General features: G+C 47.3%; 1 protein-coding gene across 1 annotated transcript in view; it reads left to right on the top strand.

The window, feature by feature from the left end:
* CCDC57 (coiled-coil domain containing 57) overlaps positions 1-23,622 on the top strand; it is a 125,738-nt gene extending 102,116 nt beyond the window's left edge. The window contains exon 18 of the mRNA XM_065415831.1: positions 23,399-23,622. Coding sequence (XP_065271903.1) covers positions 23,399-23,622 — 224 coding nt within the window. The remainder of the gene's footprint in view (positions 1-23,398) is intronic.
* The last annotated feature ends 339 nt before the right edge of the window (positions 23,623-23,961 follow it).

Raw genomic sequence — 23,961 nt, 5'->3', positions numbered from 1 at the left:
TAGGTGCCTCGAGCCTGGGCAGGAGCCCCAGGAGATGGTAGCCCGGAGCCCAGCTCTAGGGCTGCTGCAGCACAGAAGTGAGGGTGTAGTTTTGGAGTTGGGTTTGATCTCCCTCCAATAACAGCCAAGCAGGGGAAGGACAAGTGCTGTCCCTCCCCAGCCCGGCTGATTTCGGGGAGATCAGATTTCACGGGGCAGGGCCAATTTCACAGTCCATGACATGTTTTTCACAGCTGTGAAATTGTAGGGCCCTACTCATGAGGCCAAAACAAGTCATACGGGATGACTGGGTACATGAGGTCAACTAGACAAATTAGAGGATTGGGCCAAAAGAAACCTGATGAGGTTCAACAAGGACAAGTGCAGAGTCCTGCACTGAGGACGGAAGAATCCCATGCACTGTTACAGACTAGGGACCGAATGGCTAGGAAGCAGTTCTGCAGAAAAGGACCTAGGGGTTACAGTGGACGAGAAGCTGGATATGAGTCTACAGTGTGCCCTTGTTGCCAAGAAGGCTAACGGCATTCTGGGCTGTATAAGTAGGGGCATTGCCAGCAGATCGAGGGACATGATCGTTCCCCTCTATTTGACATTGGTGAGGCCTCATCTGGAGTACTGTGTCCAGTTTTGGACCCCACACTACAAGAAGGATGTGGGAAAATTGGAAAGAGTCCAGCGGAGGGCAACAAAAATGATTAGGGGGCGGGAGCACATGACTTATGAGGAGAGGCTGAGGGAACTGGGATTGTTTAGTCTGCAGAAGAGAAGAATGAGGGGGGATTTGATAGCTGCTTTCAACTACCTGAAAGGGGGTTCCAAAGAGGATGGATCTAGACTGTTCTAAGTGGTACCTGATGACAGAACAAGGAGTAATGGTCTCAAGTTGCAGTTAGGGAGGTTTAAGTTGGATTTTAGGAAAAACTTTTTCACTAGGAGGGTGGTGAAGCACTGGAATGGGTTACCTAGGGAGGTGGTGGACTCTCCTTCCTTAGAGGTTTTTAAGGTCAGGCTTGACAAAGCCCTGGCTGGGATGATTTAGTTGGGAATTGGTCCTGCTTTGAGCAGGGGGTTGGACTAGATGATCTCCTGAGGTCCCTTCCAACCCTGATATTCTCTGATTCTATGATTCTAAACTTCCCATAATGTAGTGTTCTCCATCCTATAATTTCATCTGCAGCCCATAATATTTCACCCCTTTTTTTTTCAAAATCCCTGCAAACCTGTGTGTCCCTTTTCACTGTCCACCATCTCTGACAGAAGCATGGAGCATGTAAAGCTGTGCCCTACTGTCATGAGTATTGCAAGCACAGGGCACCTGATCCTACGGTATTTGCAGAGCTGCAAAAGGAGCTGTGGGGAATACGACAATTCCTTGGAGGCTAGCTTGCTGTGGGACATAGAAACAATTCAAGGTTGTTGGCAGTGTTCACAGAGCAGCCGCAGATGGTGGAGCGCTGGTTCTGGGTCCGAGAAATAAGCACTGACTGGTGGGATCACATCATCAGACAGGTTTGAGATGACAAGCAGCAGCTGCAGAATGTTTGGATGTGCAAGGCTACATTGCTGGATCTGTGCGCTGAACTTGCCTCTGCCCTCCAGCGCAGGGAGACCAAAATGAGAGCTGCACTGACAGTTGAGAAGCAAGTGGTGATTGCCCTGTGAAAACTTACAATGTCAGATTGCTACTGATCAGTCCAGAATCAATTTGGAGTCAGGAAATCCACCACAGGGGCGATTGTCATGCACGTGTGCAGGGCTATTAATCACCTCCTGTTATGCAGGACTGTGACTCTGGGCAATGTGCAGGGCGTAGTGGATGGTTTTGCAGCAGTGGGGTTCCCAATCTGCAGTGGGGTGACAGATGGCATGACTACAGCGCTTAAATTCAACTGGAGCTGTCCAGAGAGGATCTCTGGTAAATATTTTCCCTTGACTCCAGCCTGATGCTATTGGTTCTGAACCGGGGTTCTGCAGCTCCAAACCAATTTCAGGGGTTCCACAGGGCCCCACAGCTGAAGCCTGAGCCTCGGCATGCCCTGCAGGGCATAAGCCCCAAGCCCCAGCACACCCCACGGGGCTGAAGCCTGGAGCCCTGAATGGGGAGTGGCATGGGGGGCTTTGGGAAATACTCTGAGAATTTAAGCCCTGCACACACATCCCCATTTTATCACCATACCACCTTGCCACAGAGCACATCAGCTGAAAGGGCTACTTTTCTATGGTAATGCAAACGCTGGTAGATCACCAGGGACACTTTACAGACATGTATGTGGGCTGGTTAGGGAAGGAGCATTATGCACTCATCTTTAAGAACACAGGACTGTTCAGAAAGCTGCAAGCAGGGACTTTCTTTCCTGACCAGCAGATTACTATTGGGACTGTTGAAATGCCAATAGTGATCCTAAGAGACCCAGCATACCCCTTACTCTTGTGGCTCATGAAGCCATACACCAGCCACCTCAACAGCACCAAGGAGTGTTTCCGCTACAGGCTCAGCAGGTGCAGAATGACAGTTGAATGTGCCTTTGGTCATTTGAAGGGTCACTGGCATTGTCTACTTACAAGATTGGACCTCAGGGGAAAAAATATCCCAATGGTTATAGCTGCATGCTGTATCCTGCATAATATAAGTGAGCAAAGGGGGGAAAGTTTCAAACAGGGTGGAGGTGGAGCAGGGGTGGAGGTCTGCTGAATTTGAATGGTCAGATACAAGGGCTACAAGACGAGCTCAATGCAGAGTTATGTGACTCAGGGAGGCTTTGAAAGACCATTTTAATAGTGAGCCAGAGTAGTATGTGTTGCTGTAGTTTGCTCTACCTGGCCTTGTTGTTCTGCTGCCCTGTATGAATCTTGCAGTGAGTGCTGTGTGTAGAAATCAGGGCTTTGGAGCTGTGCTCCGGCTCCGCTCCAGCTCCAGGCAAAAACCTGCAGCTCCACTGCTCCGGAGCTGCTCCGCGCTCCAGCTCCAGGCTCTGCTCCAAAGCCCTGGTAGGAATATAACATTGCCAATGCACCTATTAATGTTGTCTGATGTTATGGGTTCTGTGACAAAATGAAGTATCAGGAAATTGATGGGTGTCAGACCTGTTCAGCACTAGCCAGCATATATTGTGAATTAATAAATATGAACTATGTTCCAAAAATTAGAATTTTTATTCTGTAACATGAACCAGGCAAACAAAAAACATTTAGAACTTTATAAAACTTAATAAATTAAGGGAACAGAACTTATGGAGAGGCAAGAGCAGTCATTTCCAATTCAGGTACACATACACCAATTGTGTCTTTCACAGGTTAGTGTATGAGTAGCTGTGATTTTCCCCTGGGGTGGAGTGGTAGGGATAGTGCAATGTCCCCTGATGCCACATAGAATATTAGGGTGGTGCGTATAGGGAGATCCCAATATTGAGTTCTCAGTGGGCTGCAGAGGGAGGCCAGCAAAGGATTCTTGGACCTGCAGGTCTACCAGAGTCTGCAGCATCTCTGCTTGCTGTCTGAGAAGCCACCTTATGTCCTGGTGCATCTCCCTCTCCTTTTTCTGCTGGAACTCCCAAGCCTTTCTCCTCTCCATTCTTTCCTTCTCCATGCTGTCTGCAAGGGTCATCCTGTCTCATTCTCTGATGCAGCACATGCTTGCAGCATCTCCTGGAACAGGTTATCCCAAGTGCTCTTCTTTCTCCTCCTTATCTGGTTCAGGTGTTCTGCGGGTGTGGAGGGGGAGACCCTCAAGGCCACATAGCAGCAGCTGCAGATACAACACACACATTGTCTGTGTATTCACAAGAGAAATCGAAACTTAGGATACTGAACTCACTCCTCTTGTTCCCTGAAAGTTGTGTGCACTACATTCTCACTTCTTGGGATGGATACAGCATGGCGCCAGTCACAGCACCAGCCGCAGTGAGCGTGGTCCTCGGAGAGGGAGTAGTATGGGAAATGAGGAGGGGATAGTTCACAGACATGCATATATGTGTGTAGAGCAATGGGACTGAATACTGGCACCATTTTCCACGGGCATTGGTGATTTTAGGCTAATATCTCACTCCTGAGGGTGACAAAGGCGGAGAGCACAGTTGCTGCTGGTGTCCCGACGCTGCCTAGGCCCGTATGCTGCTAGCTTGTGTATTGCAATGGTGCCTGCTGAAGTAATCACTGAGTGGCATAGGAACAGAAGATGTGCTACCACAGCAGAAGAAATAAGGCAGCCCTCCCCAGAAACCTTTTGCAGAGGATTGCAGAGTACCTCCATGAAAATTTCATTGAGATGTCTACAGGATTCATGGGACATCCCGGTGCATATGAACAAACTGTTCCACATGGTCCCCTCTGCCTAACTCTAGAGGGGAATGAAAAGCAGAGAACACGTCTACCGCTCTTGGTTGTTTCACTACTTTCTCTACTTGGGGGTTCCATCCTTGTAATTTCAAGCAAACTGCATACTCACTAGAGGTTCCTTCCCCTGTATCAGGGTTGCCTGTGCTCAACTATTGGGACTGTTTGGACTGCACAAGTCTGAAACATGTCCTGGCTCACTGTGCAGGTGGATCACCTGGTTGCCTGTCCCCCATAGTATTCTTCCTCTCCCACCTCCTTGCTGTTCATGGCAGGGGGACCTATGACTTGGGTTCCTCCAATGTATCTACAGGCCTCTTGGGGGCGGTGCTGGGGTCTCCGCCAAGGATGGCATGTACCTCTTTGTAAAAGCAGCAGGTCTGTTGTTCCACACTAGATCGATTGTTGGCCTCCCTGGCCTTCTGGTATGCCTGCTGCAGCTCCTTCGCTTTCATGCAGCACTTCTGCTGGCCCCTCTTGTAGCTCTTCTCCTGCATGACATGAACAGTCTGTCGTAGATGTCCACATTTCTGTGTCTTGATTGGAGCTGTGCCTGCACAGCCTCTACTCCCACAGATCCAGGAGATCAAACACCTCCTGTATGCTCCAGGAGCATGTCTGCAAGGTGTAGCTGCCATAGTCAGCTGGACAGTTGCACACAACAATGGAGAGCTGCTAGCTGGGCAGCCGGGAAAAGCAACTTCAAAAATTCACAGGGCTTTATAGGGGAGGAGCTCCTTCCTGTCCACCTGGCTTCTGGGCAGCGGAGTTCACAGCAGTGACCAGAGCGGTCACTGTAGGGCATTGGAGCTCCTGGACACCAGTAACAGTCGATGTAAGTGATGCAGTGTCTACACTGACACTGTCGACCTAATTACATTGACCCTGACTCTATGCCACTCAGGAAAGTGCTGTTATTAAGTTGGTGTAGTGGGGCAGTTACATCGGCAGGAGCAAAATTTAAGTGTAGACACATCCACAGCTAGGTCGACGTGAGCTGCCTTCCATTGACCTAACTGTGTAGTGTAGACCAGGCCTCCAATTTCAGGCATGCGGCAGCAGCCTATCCCTGAGCAGAGCCCGAGTCAGATGACCCCCAGGCTCCCCAACCCTGCCAGAGCTGCAGGTCAGTCTGCGCAACAGCAGTACCCAGCCAGGAACTGTCCTGCTGCCTTGCAGCATAACAGACTCTGTAGTCTCCCAGTCTGCTCTTGATCTGGTTCTTGATCCTGCCTGAGCTCTGTTACTGACGTGCTCCAGCCTTGGCCTTGCCCTGCTCTGACCTTGCTCCAGCCCTGTTACTGACCTGCTCCAGCCCCGCCTCCACCTTGACCACTGCAAACTCTGACCATTCAGCCTTGACCTGAACCTGGACTTGAGCTATAATACTGATTTGGCTTGTCTACGGACTCTGATATCAATTCTGACTCCGACCTGTCCCTGGACCCTGGTTCCAATGCTGCCCTCGGCCCAGTCCCAACCCTATGTCTGGCTTCGACATCTGCTCCAACCACTAGGCATGACTACTGGGACCCAGTGCCTGACACCCAGGCTCTGAGACACAACCCTTCTCCCAGGTCTCAGAGCTTCAGGCTCCAGCCCAAGCAAGAATGTTTACACTGCTATTTTTAGCCCTGTAGCATGAGCCTGAGTCAGTTGACCCTGGCTCTGAGACTTTCTGTCACAGGTTTGTTTTGCTGTGTAGACCTACCCTCTGGCCAATGCTTGGCTATATACAGGGAAGTCACAAGTAGGAGTAGGGAGGTTATCTTACCTTTGTATTTGGCACTGGTGTGACTGCTGCTGGAATACTGTGTCTTGTTTTGGTGTTCACTAATCAAGGATGTTGATTGTGGTGCCTGGGGCAGCCCTCACTGGAAATACCAAGGTCAGGGCAGGCTGCAAAAGGGAGAGCAGATACTCCCAAGACTGGTGGGTACACTGAAGTTAAAATCCCCAACCAGTCACAAACTGTGCTTCTGATCCCCCACACTGGTTATCAAGAAGCAAAAAAAAGATATCACACAGCCCCCTTTATTGCATTCAAGTCTCTGGCTCCCAATCAGCACCTAGGTCCAGTACAGTGAGAAGTTATTTTAAACTCTGCTAACATATACAAAATGTTCTTCTGACCCCCAAAGGGTTAACCACGTCATCAGGTCATTATAGGTTTGGATTTTAACCAAAATACCACACTGCCAGCCAATCCTTTAGTGTCTAAAACTAAAGGTTTATTATAAAGAGAGAACAAGAAGAGAGATGTTAAATGGTAAAACAGTGACATACATACAAAGACTTCAAAGTCCATATATCAGGTTCTTAGCAGTATTGGTGAGTTTGCTGGCTTGAAAGTCCCTCTGGAACACATCCACAGCTTGGAAGGGTCATTCAGTCCTTTGTTCAGAGCTTTAGTTTGTAGCAAAGTTCCTCCAGAAGTAAGAAGTGGGACTGAAGACAAAATGGAGAAGATGCATTATAGATTTTGCCATGCGGCTTGTGCTTCCTTTGTTTCAAACAGAACCTGCCCAGCACATGGCTTGGAAGCCTTAGAGTTCTGTCCATAGGCATGTCCCTGCATGCCTTGCTGAGTCATAAGGTGTATTCCTTGCCTTCTCTCAATGGGTCGGTTGTAAATCTGATGGTCCTTAATGGGCTATCAAGCAGGTTAGGCAGTGCTGAAACTGTCTGGGGGTGTCACCCAGAAGCATAGCACAAGTTTTGAAATACAGACATACATACATATCTATAACCCATAATACAAAGGTGATACAAACATATAAACAAGATTATCATATTTGGCAAATTATAGCATTTTCACAGATATCTTACATGGCATAACTCATTGCCATTTTACCATATTGGTATTCATAATATCCTAAAGTGTCCCCCAGATTCCATACAGCGTCACACTGATAAATTGGAGAGGGTTCAGAAAAGAGCCACAAGAATGATTAAAGAAAGGACTGGAAAATACACCTTTGTAGATACATTGTCCATCATTGTCCATTTTAAAATCAAGGTTGAATGTTTTTCTAAAAGATTCTGTTCTTCAAATAGGAATTATTTGGGGAAAGGTCTGTGGCCTGTGCTATACAGGAGGTAAGACTAAGAGATAAGTGGTCCCTTCTGGCCTTGGAATCTATAAAAGCCATCTTTGATTGTCAGTAATATTGAATTTTCATTCATATACAGTTCTGTACGTCTGAAGCCTGGGGGCCTTTAATTAGTTTAGATTTATTTGGGTATTAAGGTGCCTGAATAATATGAAGTTGCATGGACTCAAACTCAACTCACTGCTAGTATATGAGTGCATGGTGGTTGTTTGTTTTGTTTTTTTTTGGGGGGGGGGGTGTTTTTGCTGGCTAGAAAATCATTGTTTCTTTTGTTTTGTGTAAGATGAGAAAGCCTAAGCAACACTTCTTGACCTGAAGCTGAGAATAAGTTGTGAAAACAGAGTATTTTGAAAAGCCTAGAATTTCAAATAAAATAGTATGTTATAATAAAAGTGGTTTTTTTGGGGAAGGGGGGTTTGAAGGAAGACAAGTAAGACATGCTAAATGCAAAGGGTAAGGTACATAATTTATGTATGGTTTGTGTAAGAGGTTCCTGGCTGTGGCTGTCAACCCTGTCTGGCCACTCTCTGTACTGCTTGAAGGTCCCTGAGCTATAAAACACTCAGAACTTGTTTTTTACACCTGGGAGAAGAAGTGGCCACTGACTTTGGGCTAAAGGAATACCAGGAAATCAAATTAATTAATCACCCAAAGAAACAAATATGGCAGCTGAGGATCTCTAAAATGCAGGGAAGTCTGTTACCCTAAACTGGCAGCTGGGGGAGGGCCTGAATGGAATAGAAGCAGCTAAGTTTGGCATTTGGTTTGAGAATGCATCGTGTGTTAAAGAGCAAAAGAACTGGAGATGCTTGGAACTTAAATAACTTTTCTGTTGCAATATTTGAACTTAGCTATAGAAAACTAAAGAGCCACTTTACCACAGCCCCTTTCTTGCTGTTATTGGCTCAGCTGTCTGGCCAGAAATTCTACACTTTATGGGTCAGATGTTATCTCTTACTGTCCCATACTAGACAGAATTTCAACAGCTTTGACTTCAGACTATTGGACTTTTAAGAGCTATCCATGTAGGTAAAATGCCAGCCACGGCAGGGATGTTGGGTAAAACTTTAACCAAGAGAGATTTCTACTTCTTTCTGGCTCTAGACAGAAGAGGACTCACTATTTCTGATCTATGTTAAGTAAAACTTTTCATCTTCAAAGTGCTTTACAAATATTAACTAATTGGCCCTGGTTATGCTTTCTACACTTAAAAAATTTTCCAACCTGAACTGCAGTTATTCCTGGTGGCAAGTGATTCAATGTTTCTGCAGCAGTGGTGGCAGTTCTAAACGTACATACAGGGCCAACGTTTCGGCAGCATAAAAAGCCTCCTTTTTGAAGATTCAACTTGCATATACAAAATGTCTACCCAGAATTCAACTGCAGGCTAGAGTGACCAGATGTCCTGATTTTATAGGGACAGTCCAGATATTTGGGGCTTTTTCTTACATAGGTGCCTATTACCCCCCACCCTCTGTCCCAATTTTTCACACTTGCTATCTGGTCACCCAGCTGCAGGCACAAATCTCAGAATGTGGGTGTGTGGCAAAGAGGCATGGCATTGGAGATTGACAGTGAGGGAGGGCCAGATGCCCCCTGGTGGGGAGAACCAGAAAGGCCACGCTCACCACACTGGAAGCAGAGGGGTGGGACAGGAACAGAAAGTATAAAAAGCGGGCCCTGTACTTGCTCAGTTGCGAGGCAGCTGCCAAAGGAGATGGATGCGTTCTCCCCCCTCTTCAGGCCAAGAGGCCTGTGCTTGTCTGTCTACCACAAGAGCCAGGATGACAGATTGTACCTGGGTGCCTAACCCTTGGCCGGAGCTCCCTAGACTGTTTGCTGGGTGCTTGCCCCTGCCTGAGGCCTGGAACCCAAGACTGTGTTTGGTACCGTGCCCGGTCTGAGGGCCTAGGTTTTCAAGACTATACCTGACTATAACCTACCTGAGGGTTGGGCTTTAAACTGTTTGGCGCGCTCGCCCTGCCTGAGGGCTTGGGCCCCTGAATCACTCACTGCTCTACCCTGCTGGAGGGATCGAGCACTGAGACTGCTAACTTCCCCATTATCTTAGACTGTCCTTACAGGGGTATGACAGCAAAGAGGTGTGGCCTTCTTTGGAGAGTGACAGCGAGGGAGGGCCACACATGCCTGCAGGGTACAAATCAGATGTAGGGTAAAACTTTCAAAAGAACCTAAGTGACTTGGGAACTTAAGAACCATTTTCAAAAGTGATTTAGGCACTTGGCCAAAGTCCCATTGACTTTCAATGAGACTCAGGCTCTTAAGAGGCTAAGTCACTTTTGAAATTGGGCCTTAAACTCCTTTGGTGCTTTTGAAAGTTTTACATATACTCAGATTTATACCTGCTAAAAGAGAAACCAGGCGCAGCCTTTCTGAAAATTTACCACACATAGCATATCTTCCTGATGGTTGTATCAAAGGCCTTTCAGAGCTATGTACAGTGCCAGGCAGAATCTGACATATGGAGCTTTTCCTGCCCTTACTCTACTGCCCTCTTGTAAATATTTTTGCTTTAAATAGCATATATCAATTAATGCAGACACTTTGTGTTCAAAACCCACTTTTGGGAATGGGCATATAGGATTTTAAGACTGGAGGCATTCAGATTAGTCCATCCCCTGCACGAAGGCAGGGCAAAGTATACCTAGACCATCCCTATTAGGTGCTTGTGCAACCTGTTCTTAAAAATCTCCAGTGATGGGGATTCCACAGCCTCCCTGGGTAATCTGTTCAAGTTCTTAACTATCCTTATAGTTTAAAAGTTTTTCCTAATATCTAATCAAAATCTCCCTTACTGCAACCTAACCTGATTACACTTTGTCCTACCCTCAGTGGACAAGGAAATCAACTGATCATTGTCCTCTTTATAACAGCCCTTAACATATGACTGTTCTCAGGTCTCCCCTTAGTCTGTTTTTCTCAAGATTAAATATACTCAAGTCTTTCAATGTTTCCTCATGGGTAATGTTTTCTAGATGTTTTATTTTTATTGCTCTCCTCTGGACTCTCTCTAATATGTACACATCTTTCTTAAAGTGTGGTGCCCCAAACTGGACACAGGACTTCAGCTGAGGCCTCACCAGTGCTGAACAGAGCAAAATTACTGCCTGTGTCTTACATACAACACCTCTGTTAATACATTCCAGAACTATATTAGCATTTTTTGCAATTACTTCATTCTGTATAGTAATTTCATCTAGACCACATTTCCATACTTTACTTATGAGAATGTCATGTGGGGCTGTGTCAAAAGCCTTACTAAAATCAAGATATATCACATCTACTGCTTCCCCCATCCACTAGGTCAGTAATCCTGTCAAAGAAGGAAATTAGGTTGGTCTGGCATGATCTGTTCTTGACAAATCTATGTTGGCAGTTACTTATCACCCTATCATCTACTTGGTGCTTACAAATGGATTGTTTTAATCATTTGTTCCAGTATCTTTCCAATGTCAAAGTTAGGCTAACTGGGCTATAAATCCCCAGGTCCTCTTTTTTTCCTCCCATTTGTAAAGATAGATAATATGTTTGCCCTTCTCCAGTCTTCTGAGGCCTCACGCTCACTGTCCTCCATGGGTTCTTGAACATAACTGCTAATGGTTCTGAAATGTTCAGCTAGATCCTTAAATACTCTAGAATCATAGGGTTAGATGAGACTGCAAAGAAGGGACTTGCCAAGATGGAAGATTTGTTGTGTTTAAACCATCCAAGACAGATGGCTATCAAGCCTCCCTTTTGAAAACCTCCATTGAAGGAGCTTCCATAACCTCCTAAGGCAGTCTGTTCCATTGTCCCAGTGTTCTCACAGTTGGGAAGTTTTTCCTGAGATTTAATCTAAATCTCCTATGCTGTAGTTTGAACCCGTTGCCTCTTGTCCTGCTCTCTGCAAAAGAGAACAACTTTTCTCCATCTTTTTTTATGGCAGCCTTTCAAATATCTGAAGACAATTTATTATATCCCCCTTACTCTCCTCTTTTCTGAACTAAACATAGCCAGTTCCTTCAGCCTTTGTTCGTATGGCTTGCATTCCATCCCTTTGATCATCTTTGTCACTTGCCTCTGGATCCTTTCTATATACTGGTGACCAAAACTGGACATAGTACTCCAGGTGAGGCCTAACCAGCACCGAATAGAGCGGTACTATCACCACCCATGACCTGCATGCTATGCTTCTGTTAATGCAACCTACAATTGCATTTGCTTTTTTTTGCAATAGCATCGCATTGCTGACTCATGTTGAGGTTATGATCCACCATAACTCCCAGGTCCTTCTCAGCAATGCTGCTGCCAAGCCAGTTTTCCCCCATTCTGTATTTGTGCATTTGTTTCATCAGGCTCTGATGACTTATATAACGTATCTAAGGCTTTGTCTACACTGGAAACTGAACGACAAAATTTTTGTCGTTCAGAGGTGTGAAACCCCCCTCCCCCGAATGACAAAAGTTTTGCTGACCAAAAGCACCAGTGTGAACAGTGCTTTGTCGACAGGAGAGCTCTCCTGCCAACAAACCTACTGCTGCTTGTTGGGGTTGGAACTTTTTTGTCGGCAGGAGAGTTCTCTCCTGCTGACGAACAGCAGCTACACTGCACGCCTTTTAGCGGCATGGCTGTAGCGGCACAGCTGTGTCGCTAAAAGGTGCGTAGTGTAGACATAGCGTAAGTATTCTTTAAGCTCTTCTTTCCCTATTTTGGCCTGAGTTCCTTCCCCTTTATTGTTAATATTAATTGTGTTAAGCATTGCTGTTATTTCTATTAACGGACAAAAAAGAAGTTAAAATGTACTTTTCTTTCATGACACAGCCTCCACAGAAACCCAGTGTAAATATTATATGTCTAACTATGTGGCCACAGAAGCATTTTTGAGAGTAGTTGGCTGTTAAAGAGTGTGTGCACATATACCAATTGGCCTACATTTCATACACTGGTGTATAAATACTCCATGCCCTCTAGCAGTTTCTCTATCCACCTACTGGAACAGTCAGAGAACCAACTTCTTTCTCCTGCACGTTTGTTTGCATAAAATAGTTGTAAATAGTTTGAAAGGAGTTTGATTTTTTTCCCTAGTTCTCATCAATTTTTTGTTGGTTTTCTGTTATCTCAGGCCTTGCCCAAGATAATGGACCTTTGTAGGAAAACAGGGTTTAAGGAGTGTTCTCCTTGCCCCACTATGTTTCCCCTTTCATCTGGGCATGAAAAGTACCTTTTAGTTCTCATTTCTCAGGCAGTTAGCATAGGGCTGTGATGCCTGCAAGGCCTTGCCCAAGATGACCATAAAACTCCTCTCTGGAACCTGCTCCTGCAAGAGACTAGTAGCACGAGTCTGGGCAGGGCCGGCTCCAGGCACCAGCTTGTCAAGCAGGTGCTTGGGGCGGCCACTCCGGAGAGGGGCGGCACGTCCAGCTATTCGGCGGCAATTTGGCAGACGGTCCCTCTCTCCGGCTCGGAGTGAAGGACCTTCCGCCGAATTGCCGCCGCAGATCGCGATCACGGCTTTTTTTTTTTTTGGCTGCTTGGGGCGGCCAAAACCCTGGAGCCGGCCCTGAGTCTGGGTGACCTTCTCCTAAAGTGTTCACCCCACGTACAAACAGTGTGGCTGCTGAGCCTCCATCAGTTCCAAAACCTGATCCAAAATCCCAGTCCTATTGCAAACACTTCTCGAACCATCGAAGGAAGTTCTTCCAACTAAAGATCAGAGTTCTTCAGAGGAAGCTGAAGAAAACACCTTTTACAATTCCAGGAGCTCCAAGAGGCCATATAGTTCAGCAAAATGGTGTTCCCACAGAGATCTGTTGTCTCATCCAGGTGGACCCCATTGCAGTCTGCTTCTGTGGATCATAGGATTCCCAAGAAAAACAAGGCCTCTTCTGATCCAAGCAGGTTGGATCAGTTATCCTTTACCCATCAGATCTGTTTGTCCAAAGTACTAGGAGTCAACATTCTTTGAAGGCAATGGGAGAGGGGATGCTGAATGACTTGGAACTGTCGGTGCTGATGAACCCTGTCTACTCCCCCTTTGCATCCAGTGGACTGGTTCCTCCAAAATCTCCTCTGAAACAGTTATCCCCTCAGCATTGTGCATATGAACCCTTAGTGCTGAAAGAAGTTTGTTTCAAGGCTAGACTGGTGCCATCATCTGATCTGTGGAGCCCATGGAACTGAGCTCAGTATTGTGGCCTTGGATCCAAGATAAGTAGGTCAATCCCATTCTGCTGCAACTCCTGATGAGGAGGAACCTAGTTCAATCAAAGAAAAATACTTGGAGCCTTATGTCCCCTTGGACACCTCCCAGAGTTTAAAACTTATCTAGGTTTTCTTCATGTAGATACTATACCGCTTGGGACTACTTCTTCAAGTGCTGTCCCGGTGGGTGCTCCACTTCAGGTGTCGGTGTGTCCCGGTGCTGTTGATCAGAGATTTATAGTAGCAGTGTCCACATGGGTCATGCTTGCACAGGAGGCATCTTGTGGTCCCGTTGGTGCCGCATGTAGCACATACACAACCCAAGCCCTTCAGTTCCTTCTCAACTGTCCTCGGTTAAAGATGCAGCGCTGGGGCAGTGTTAGCACTCTTCCCTAAAACCGTTAGAAAAATATTTTAAATAGCTAGTTAGTTAGATAGAAAGTTATAGTTAGTGTTAGTTTTATTCTAAAAATAATTTTGGTTTTATTTCTTTAGCTACCTCCCCACAGGGGACAGTTAGCCGTTAAGATGTCTGGCTCCCCAGGCTTCAAATACTGCAGCTCCTGCTACAAAGCTCTGTCCGTTTCAGACAGACTCTCATTGTGTGTACGCTGTCTGGGTGAGGCGCATAGCCCCCAAAAATGTGCCCACTGCAGCAATTTGAAAGTCAGAGCCTGACATGAGCGGGATCTCAGGCTAAAAATGATTTTAATGGAGAAATCCCTACAACCCAACTTGGACAAGCAGACTGCCTCTCCGGGCACTCCTCCAACTGAAAAAGGAGACGTACCCTCTAAAAGACCAAAAAAAGAGGGCTCAGACTTCTCCTCAGAGAGTACCGCAAAAACAACGGCGGTCTCCTGCCAGGTCGCTACCCCCAATGCTGACATATGCTCAGCTGAGCACCTACGACGCTCCAGTGACCTCCGGCACCACCGAGGCCCGAACGAAGGAGATGGAGTTTAGGCACAGACAAAGACATGTCTCCTCCATGGCACCGAATTCACCCGTAAGGAACTCTGCACCAAGTTTCTCATCAGACACCATGCCTCCACCCCCGGTACCGACAATGCAGTCAGCACCAGTGGAGAAAACCAAGTTGGCACCGACCACACTGACCAAACAGTCACAGCATTGGTCGGCACTGATGCCAGCAAGAGTGGAACCGACGGTCCAGACATCAGCACCGACACAGTCTCTGCTGCACCAGACAGACTTGATGATATCGTCGGCACCGTACTCCCTGATACTCAGTACTGAGGGCTCCCTTACAGGCTATAGAGGAGATCTTGATATTGCACATTTTTCTAGCAAAGATGATGATGAGATGCAGGAACAAAGCACCTTCTTACCACACCATTTCTCACCGAAAGCACATCAACCATCTTGGAGCCATATGGGGTCAAGATATCTCCAGACGGCTCAACCATGGTGCAGACCACCATGGATGTAGACCCCAATGGCCTTCCCAATGCAATAGGCACATTGGGAACCCTGGGCATCTTACATAGACTATAAGAAGCGAATGACCCAGTGAGACAGTCCTAGGTGTGCCCTTCTTGTACTTCATCCCCTGATAAAGCTGTCTTGACTGCTCCCTTGTTTCCTCTAAGTGACATCAGTTGTTGATATTCCTTTAGTATCTTTGCCCAGAGAGTCTCACAAAAAATAGAAATCCTGGAACTCCAGGTTAAAAAAAAAAAATCAAACAAACCCACAACTCTTCCTTCTGCTGCTGACAGGTATAATAATACCATAGGTAATAACCTGAGTTGAAAGGGTGCGGTTCATTACAAGTGGTCACTCAAACCCTAAGTGTTTTACCAGGTGAGCACCTTCCATACACATACTTGTTTGCTACATATTAGAACAACCAGGGGCTAAAATTCTGCTTCAAAGTGGGCAAGGATATGCAGTGTGTATCATGTCTCTCTGATACATAGAGGGGAAAGTGCTCCTTTACACCTTTCCTCGATTTCCTTTCGTCCCCAGAGTTCTGAGGAGGATTCAACAGGTCTGAGCCTGTTCATGGCAGACCTAGTTCTTGGAACTTCTGTGCCTGTGTAAAGATTATCCATTCAGTCTTTGTCCTTCTGAGTTAAGATCTGTCATCTCAGCCAAATGGCAGGATGGGGTATTTGGACCTCAAGTCGTTTTACTTGACAGTGTAACTGCTAGGTTTTTAGGTCAGGATGTCCTTAATGCTTGTCTCAGGAGAACAAGGCAGCCCTCCTAGACTCCATCCACCAGGAAATATTATGCTGTCATACAGAAAACTTGTTTAAAAGTTTTGCTCAAGGTAGAAGCCTTGCTTTGGTATCATCCCAGTTTTAGTTACCTTAGGGCTTGTCTACACTACAAAATTAGGTCGGATTTATAGAAGCCGGATTTATAGAAGCCGGTTTTATGCAGCCGACTGTGTGTGTCCCCACATAAAATGCTCTAAGTGCATGAAGTCGGCGGACCGCGTCCACAGTACCGAGGCTAGCGTCGACTTCCGGCGCATTGCACTATGGGTACCTATGGGTACCTATCCCACAGTTCCCGGAGTCTCCGGCGCCCATTGGAATTATGGGTTGAGATCGCAATGCCCGAATGATGCAAAGCAGTGCCGCGGGGGGTTCTGGGTACATTGCGTCACGCACCTCCCCCGCCGTCACAGCAACGGCAGACAATAGATTCGCGCCTTTTTACCTGGGTTACCTGTGCAGACAACATACCACGCCAAGCATGGAGCCCGCTCAGCTCAGCTCACCGTCACCATATGTCTTCCGGGTGCCGGCAAACGTGTGACTGCATTGCTAAACAGCAGCAGCAGATTACTGCCTTTTGGCGGTAGACGGTGCAGCATGAGTAGTAGCCTTCATCGGCGCTCGGGATGCTGGTAGCTGTGGGGCTGGCAGCCGTAGGGCTGCATTGCACCAGCCCCTTGCCTTTTGGCAGTAGATAGTTTATTACGACTGGTAACCGTCCTGTCAGTATTGTCTGCTGAGCATCCAGAAGAGGCCGAGGGCAATCTGGGTGCTCAGCAGATCTGAAAGAAGAGCTTTCCTCAGGTCTGAAAGCAAGTAAATTTAGAGGTTGCCTGAAATGCTCATAGATTATTGTAGCCTGAGCGCCTTTACCGAGCCTTCTGGCTACTGTACAGCAGCAACCCCTTGCCTTTAACCGTCCTCGTTGGACAATGATGGTTACCAGTCGTAGTATACTATTTGCTGCCAAGTATTGTCTGCTAAGCACCCAGAAAAGGCCGAGGGCGATCTGGGTGCTGGCAGACATGTGGCTGGCACACGTGGGGCTACATTGCTACACAGCAGCAACCCCTTGCCTTTAACCGTCCTCGTTGGACAATGATGGTTACCAGTCGTAGTATACTATTTGCTGCCAAGTATTGGCTGCCAAGCACCCAGAAAATGCCGAGGGCTATCAGTCATGCTGCACTGTCGTCTTAAGATGTAAAAAATAGATTTGTGTTTTATTCATTTCCTTCCCCCCTCCCTCCGTCAAATCAACGGCCCGCTAAACCCAGGCTTAGGAGTTCAATCTCGGGGGGGGGGGGGCATTCTGTGTGACAGTTGTTTGTATTTCTCCCTGATGCACAGCCACCTTTCTTGATTTTAATTCCCTGTACCTGTACGCCATGTCGTCAGTCGCCCGCCCCTCCCTCCCTCCCTCCCTTCTTCCCCTGGTCTTTAGATACTAGTTTCGCGCCTTTTTTCAGACCAGACGCCATAGCTAGCACTGGGATCATGGAGCCCGCTCAGATCACCGCGGCAATTATGAGCACTATGAACACCACGCGCATTGTCCTGGAGTATATGCAGAGCCTGGACATGCCAAAGCAAAACCAGGAGGACCAGCTGAGGAGGAGGAGGCGATTGCAGCGCGGCGACGATAGTGATGAGGAAATTGACATGGACCTCTCACAAGGCACAGGCCCCAGCAATGTGGAAATCATGGTGTTACTGGGGCAGGTTCATGCCATGGAACGCCGATTCTGGGCCCGGGAAACAAGCACAGACTGGTGGGACCGCATCGTGTTGCAGGTCTGGGACGATTCCCAGTGGCTGCGAAACTTTCGCATGCGTAAGGGCACTTTCATGGAACTTTGTGACTTGCTTTCCCCTGCCCTGAAGCGCCAGAATACCAAGATGAGAGCAGCCCTCACAGTTGAGAAGCGAGTGGCAATAGCCCTGTGGAAGCTTGCAACGCCAGACAGCTACCGGTCAGTCGGGAATCAATTTGGAGTGGGCAAATCTACTGTGGGGGCTGCTGTGATCCAAGTTGCCAGGGCAATGAGAGGCCTGGTGATATCAAGGGTAGTGACTCTGGGAAACGTGCAGGACATAGTGGATGGCTTTGCTGCAATGGGATTCCCAAACTGTGGTGGGGCGATAGACGGAACCCATATCCCTATCTTGGCACCGGCGCACCAAGCCACCGAGTACATAAACCGCAAGGGGTACTTTTCAATGCTGCTGCAAGCCCTGGTGGATCACAAGGGACGTTTCACCGACATCAACGTGGGCTGGCCGGGAAGGGTACATGATGCTCGCGTCTTCAGGCACTCTCTTCTGTTTCGAAAGCTGGAGGAAGGGACTTTCTTCCCGGACCAGAAAATAACCATTGGGGATGTTGAAATGCCTATCGTGATCCTTGGGGACCCAGCCTACCCCTTAATGCCATGGCTCATGAAGCCATACACAGGCAGCCTGGACAGGAGTCAGGACCTGTTCAACTACAGGCTGAGCAAGTGCCGAATGGTGGTGGAATGTGCATTTGGGCGTTTAAAAGCGCGCTGGCGCAGCTTACTGACTCGCTGTGACCTCAGCGAAAAGAATATCCCCATTGTTATTGCTACTTGCTGTGCGCTCCACAATATCTGTGAGAGTAAGGGGGAGACATTTATGGCGGGGTGGGAGGTAGAGGCAAATCGCCTGGCCGCTGATTACGCGCAGCCAGACACCAGGTCGGTTAGAGCAGCACAGCAGGGCGCGGTGCGCATCAGAGAGGCTTTGAAAACTAGTTTTGTGACTGGGCAGGATATGGTGTGAAACTTCTGTTTGTTTCTCCTTGATGAAATCGCAGCCCCCCCCCCACGCACCCGGTTAACTCTACTACCCTGTAAACCAAGCACCCCAACCTCCCCTCCCCTCCCCTCTTCAAGCACCACTTGCAGAGGCAATAAAGTCATTGTTACTTCACATTCATGCATTCTTTATTAATTGAGCACACAACTAGGGGGATAATTGCAAAGGTAGCCCGGGATGGGTGGGGGAGGAGGGAAGGAAAAGGACACACTGCACTTTAAAACTTTAAAACTTATTGCTGTGGAAATCATCTAGGGTGGAGTGATTGGGTGGCCGGAGGCCCCCCCACCGTGTTCTTGGGCGTCTGGGTGAGGAGGCAATGGGACTTGGGGAGGAGGGCTGGTGGTTACAGAGGGGCTGTAGCGGCGGTCTCTGCTCCTGCTGTTGGTTACAGAGGGGCTGTAGCGGCGGTCTCTGCTCCTGCTGTTGGTTACAGAGGGGCTGTAGCGGCGGTCTCTGCTCCTGCTGCCTTTCCTGCAGCTCAACCATACGCAGGAGCATATCAGTTTGATGCTCCAGCAGCCGGAGCATCGACTCTTGCTTTCTGAGTACAAGCTGACGCCACTTCTCCTCTTCAGCCCGCGTTTCAGCACGCACCCTCTGCTCTTCAGCCAGCGATTCAGCTCGCCACCTCTCCTCTCGCTCATATTGGGCTTTTCTAAAATCAGTCATTGACTGCCTCCACGCATTCTGCTGTGCTCTGTCAGCGTGGGAGGCAGTCTGTAGTTCAGTGAACATTTCGTCACGCGTCCTTCGCTTCCTTCTTCGAATATTCACTAGCCTCTGTGAAGGTGAAACATTTGCAGCTGTTGGAGGAGAAGGGAGAGTTGTTTAAAAAAGATACATTTTAGAGAACAATGGGTACACTCTTTCACGTTAGATTTTGCTGTTCACATCACACAGCACATGTGCTTTCGTTGCAAGGTCGCATTTTTCCTCTTATATTGAGGGCCTGCCGGTTTGGTGTGAGAGATCACTCACGCAGTGCCAGGCCACAGATTTCAGCTTGCAGGCAGCCATGGTACGACACAGTCTTTTGGCTTTTTTAACCTTGTTAACAAGTGGGGATGGTTTAAAACAGTACTGCTCTCATTAACCATACCAAGCACCCGTTGGGTTGGCCATTTAAAATGGGTTTGCAATGTAAAAGGAGGGGCTGAGGTTTCAGGTTTAACATGCAGCACAAACCCAACTAACTCCCCTCCCCCACACACCCAATTCTCTGGGTTGGTCACTTCACCCCTCCCCCCCACCGCGTGGTTAACAGCGGGGAATATTTCTGTTCAGCAGAGCAGGAAGGGGCACTTCTGAATATCCCCTTAATAAAATCGCCCCATTTCAACCAGGTGACCGTGAATGATATCACTCTCCTGAGGATAACAAAGAGCGATAAGGAATGGATGTTGTCTGCATGCCAGCAAACACCGGGACCATACGCTGCCATGCTTTGTTATGCAATGATTCCAGACTACGTGCTACTGGCCTGGCGTGGTAAAGTGTCCTACCATGGCGGACGGGATAAGGCAGTCCTCCCCAGAAACCTTTTGCAAAGGCTTTGGGAGTACATGAAGGAGAGCTTTCTGGAGATGTCCCTGGAGGATTTCCGCTCCATCCCCATACACGTTAACAGACTTTTCCAGTAGCTGTACTGGCCGCGATTGCCAGGGCAAATTAATCATTAATCATTAAACACGCTTGTTTTTAAACCATGTGTAATATTTACAAAGGTACACTCACCAGAGGTCCCCTGTGTGCCCACAGGGTCTTGGGTGAGTTCGGGGGTTACTGGTTCCAGGTCCAGGGTGACAAACATATCCTGGCTGTTGGGGAAACTGGTTTCTCCGCTTCCTTGCTGCTGTGAGCTATCTATGATGTTCTCTCCATCCTCATCTTCCTCGTCCGCCGAACCCGCTTCCCTGTCTCCAGAGAGGGACTGATAGCACACGCTTGGGCTACTGGTGGCTGCACCCCCTAGAATGGCATGCAGCTCCTCGTAGTAGCGGCATGTTTGCGGCTCAGCCCCGGACCTTCCGTTTGCGTCTCTGGCTTTGTGGTAGGCTTGCCTTAGCTCCTTAATTTTCACGCGGCACTGCTGTGCGTCCCTGTTATGGCCTCTGTCCTTCATGGCCTTGGAGATCTTTTCTAATGTTTTGCCATTTCTTTTACTGTTTCGGAGTTCGGCCAGCACTGCTTCATCTCCCCAGATGGCGATCAGATCCCGTACCTCCCGTTCGGTCCAGGCTGGAGCTCTTTTGCGATCCTGAGACTGGGACTGGGACTCCATCACGGTTACCTGTGCTGATGAGCTCTGCATGGTCACCTGTGCTCTCCACGCTGAGCAAACAGGAAATGAAATTCAAACGTTCGCGGGGCTTTTCCTGTCTACCTGGCCAGTGCATCTGAGATGAGAGTGCTGTCCAGAGCGGTCACAATGAAGCACTGTGGGATAGCTCCCGGAGGCCACTAATGTCGAATTCCGTCCTCACTACCCAATTCCGACCCCCATAAGGCCGATTTTATCGCTAATCCCCTCGTCGAGGTGGTGTAAAGAAACCGGTTTAAAGGGCCCTTTAAGTCGAAAGAAAGGGCTTCGTCGTGTAAACGTGTCCAGGCTTAAGTCGACTTAACGCAGCTAAAGTCGACCTAAACTCGTAGTGTAGACCAGGCCTTAGACTTTCTTCTGTCTCTCTGGTGTGGTCAAAGATATTATTGACAACTGCAAAGGTTTATTTTAGTCTACTATGTCCCTGCAAAACAGACGCCTCTTGCTGCAGTAATCTTTAAAGGGGCTCACAGATATGTACCCTCCCATCAAGAAATTACTCATCCTTTGGATTTGAGTTTGATGTTGAACAAGTTAATGGAAATGCTCTTTGAGCCCTTGGGATCTTTCTCCTTGTATCATCTCTTACTGAAGGAATCATTCCTGGTGGTGGTTTCCTCCTCATCAGAGTTCCAGATCCTGCTGGCCAATTCTATCCTTTTTCACAATGTTAAACCAGTATTTAGGTCTCAACTCCAACAGCTAACCACAGTTGTGTCTTGAGTCTCATATCATATAAGTTAACATCATTATATGTGCTTTTCCCAAAGACCCAGGGCCACGCTGGGGAGTGAGGTGGCACATGCTTAATGTCAAAATAGTTGTTAGACAGAACAGTGACTCTTGTTCACATACTGAATGGACTCCCCTCTATTACGCAGCCCAGAATTAAATAGGTTTAGGACATGGAGAGGAACTGAGGGTCAAATAGATGGGGCAAAGAATTTAAACCAATCAATCAATCGAGTGCAGGGCCCAATGGACATTTACATGTTCCCTAACTCTGACTATTGCTCAAAGCTGGTTACATAGCCAGGCATGCAACACCTACTGTGCGGCTCTATAAAGGCAATATAATCAATAGTCAGTTTTCAGAATGGAGAGAAGTAAATAGTGGTGTCTTCCAGGGGTCTGTTCTGGGACCAGTCCTATTCAACAAATTAATAAATGATCTGGAAAAAGGGGTAAACAGTGAGGTGGCAAAATTTGCAGATGATACAAAATTACTAAAGAGAGTTAAGACCCAGGCAAACTGTGAAGAGCTACAAAAGGATCTCTCAAAACTGGGTGTCTGGGCAACAAAATGGCAGATGAAATTTAATGTTGATAAATGCAAAGTAATGCACATTGGAAAGCATAATCCCAACTATACATATAAAATGATGGGGTCTAAATTAGCTGTTACCACTCAAAAAAGAGATCTTGGAGTCATTGTGGATAGTTCTCTGAAAACATCCACTCAATGTGCAGCGGCAGTCAAAAAAGTTAACAGTATGCTGGGAATAATTAAGAAAGGGATTGATAATAGGACAGAAAATATCATATTGCCTCTATATCAATCCATGGTATGCCCACAGTTTGAATACTGTGTGCAGATGTGGTCGCCCCATATCAAAAAAGATATATTGGAATTGGAAAGGGTTCAGAAAAGGGCAACAGAAATGATTTGGGATATGGAACGGCTTCCATATGAGGAGAGATTAATAAGACTGGGACTTTTCAGCTTGGAAAAGAGACGGCTAAGGGGAGATATGATTGAGGTCTATAAAATCATGACTGGTGTAGAGAAAGTAAATAAGGAAGTGTTGTTTACTACGTCTCATAACACAAGAACTAGGGGTCACCAAATGAAATTAATAGGCATCAGGTTTAAAACAAATAAAAGGAAGCATTTCTTTACACAACGCACAGTCAACCTGTGGAACTCCTTGCCAGAGGATGTTGTGATGTCCAAGACCATAACAGGGTTCAAAAAAGAACTAGATAAATTCATGGAGGATAGGTCCATTGATGGCTATTAGTCAGGATGGGCAGGAATGGTGTCCCTAGCCTCTATTTGCCAGAAGCTGGGAATGAGCGACAGAGGATGGATCACTTGATGATTACCAGTTCTGTTAATTCCCTCTGGGGCATCTGGCACTGGCCATTGTCGGAAGACAGGATACTGGGCTAGATGGACCTTTGGCCTGACCCAGTAGGGCCATTCTTATGTTCTTATGTTGTTCTATTCTGAGAACAAAAGGTACTGACAGTAAATAACTCCATTTTCCTCAACTCTTCAGTCTTATTCATAACTGCAAATGGAAGAACAAATACATTCTCTCCTTTTCTTTGTTCAGTAGAGTTCAAAGCTACCCACACAGTCAAGAAGTTTGAAGAGTCTCAGCAAAATATCGAAACTGGGGATCGAGAAAGAGCACCAGCTGCTGACTTGACAGTCAAAGGAACCAACATTGAAGTTCAACCAAAGTTAATAGCCAACAAATCATCTCGGACTCACCCCATAAAGTCAAAAATCTCCCACCAGATGCAAAAAATCCGGAACTACAATGTTAAACATTGATTTCTTTGACAGTAAGTTTAGCTCTGTACAAACTCTGAATACAGGACTGCCCCTGCCCCTGCCCCGAAGAGCTTACAGTCTAAATAGACCAGATAGACAGAGGCTGGGGGAAGGGATAGAACTCACTAGCAGAATGAACAAGGTGATGGCAGCAAATGTGGGGTTAGTTCCACAGTTTAATTTTTACTGTTTATTTGTTTACTCACTTATTTTGGATGGGTTTACTTAGGAGGGGATAAGCTAAATGGAAACAGAAGGGAAGTGAGGGGGGCAGGGCAGGGGAGAAGAGGATAAGAGAGGCAAGTGTGAAGTTCAGGTGAAGGGGCTGTTGGGGAGAGG

Source organism: Emys orbicularis, chromosome 13 (genome assembly GCF_028017835.1).
Source record: "Emys orbicularis isolate rEmyOrb1 chromosome 13, rEmyOrb1.hap1, whole genome shotgun sequence".
In the NCBI taxonomy this organism is placed as follows: domain Eukaryota; kingdom Metazoa; phylum Chordata; order Testudines; family Emydidae; genus Emys; species Emys orbicularis.
The sequence above is the reverse complement of the archived record's forward strand: the minus strand, read 5'-3'. Positions and strand labels throughout refer to the sequence as shown.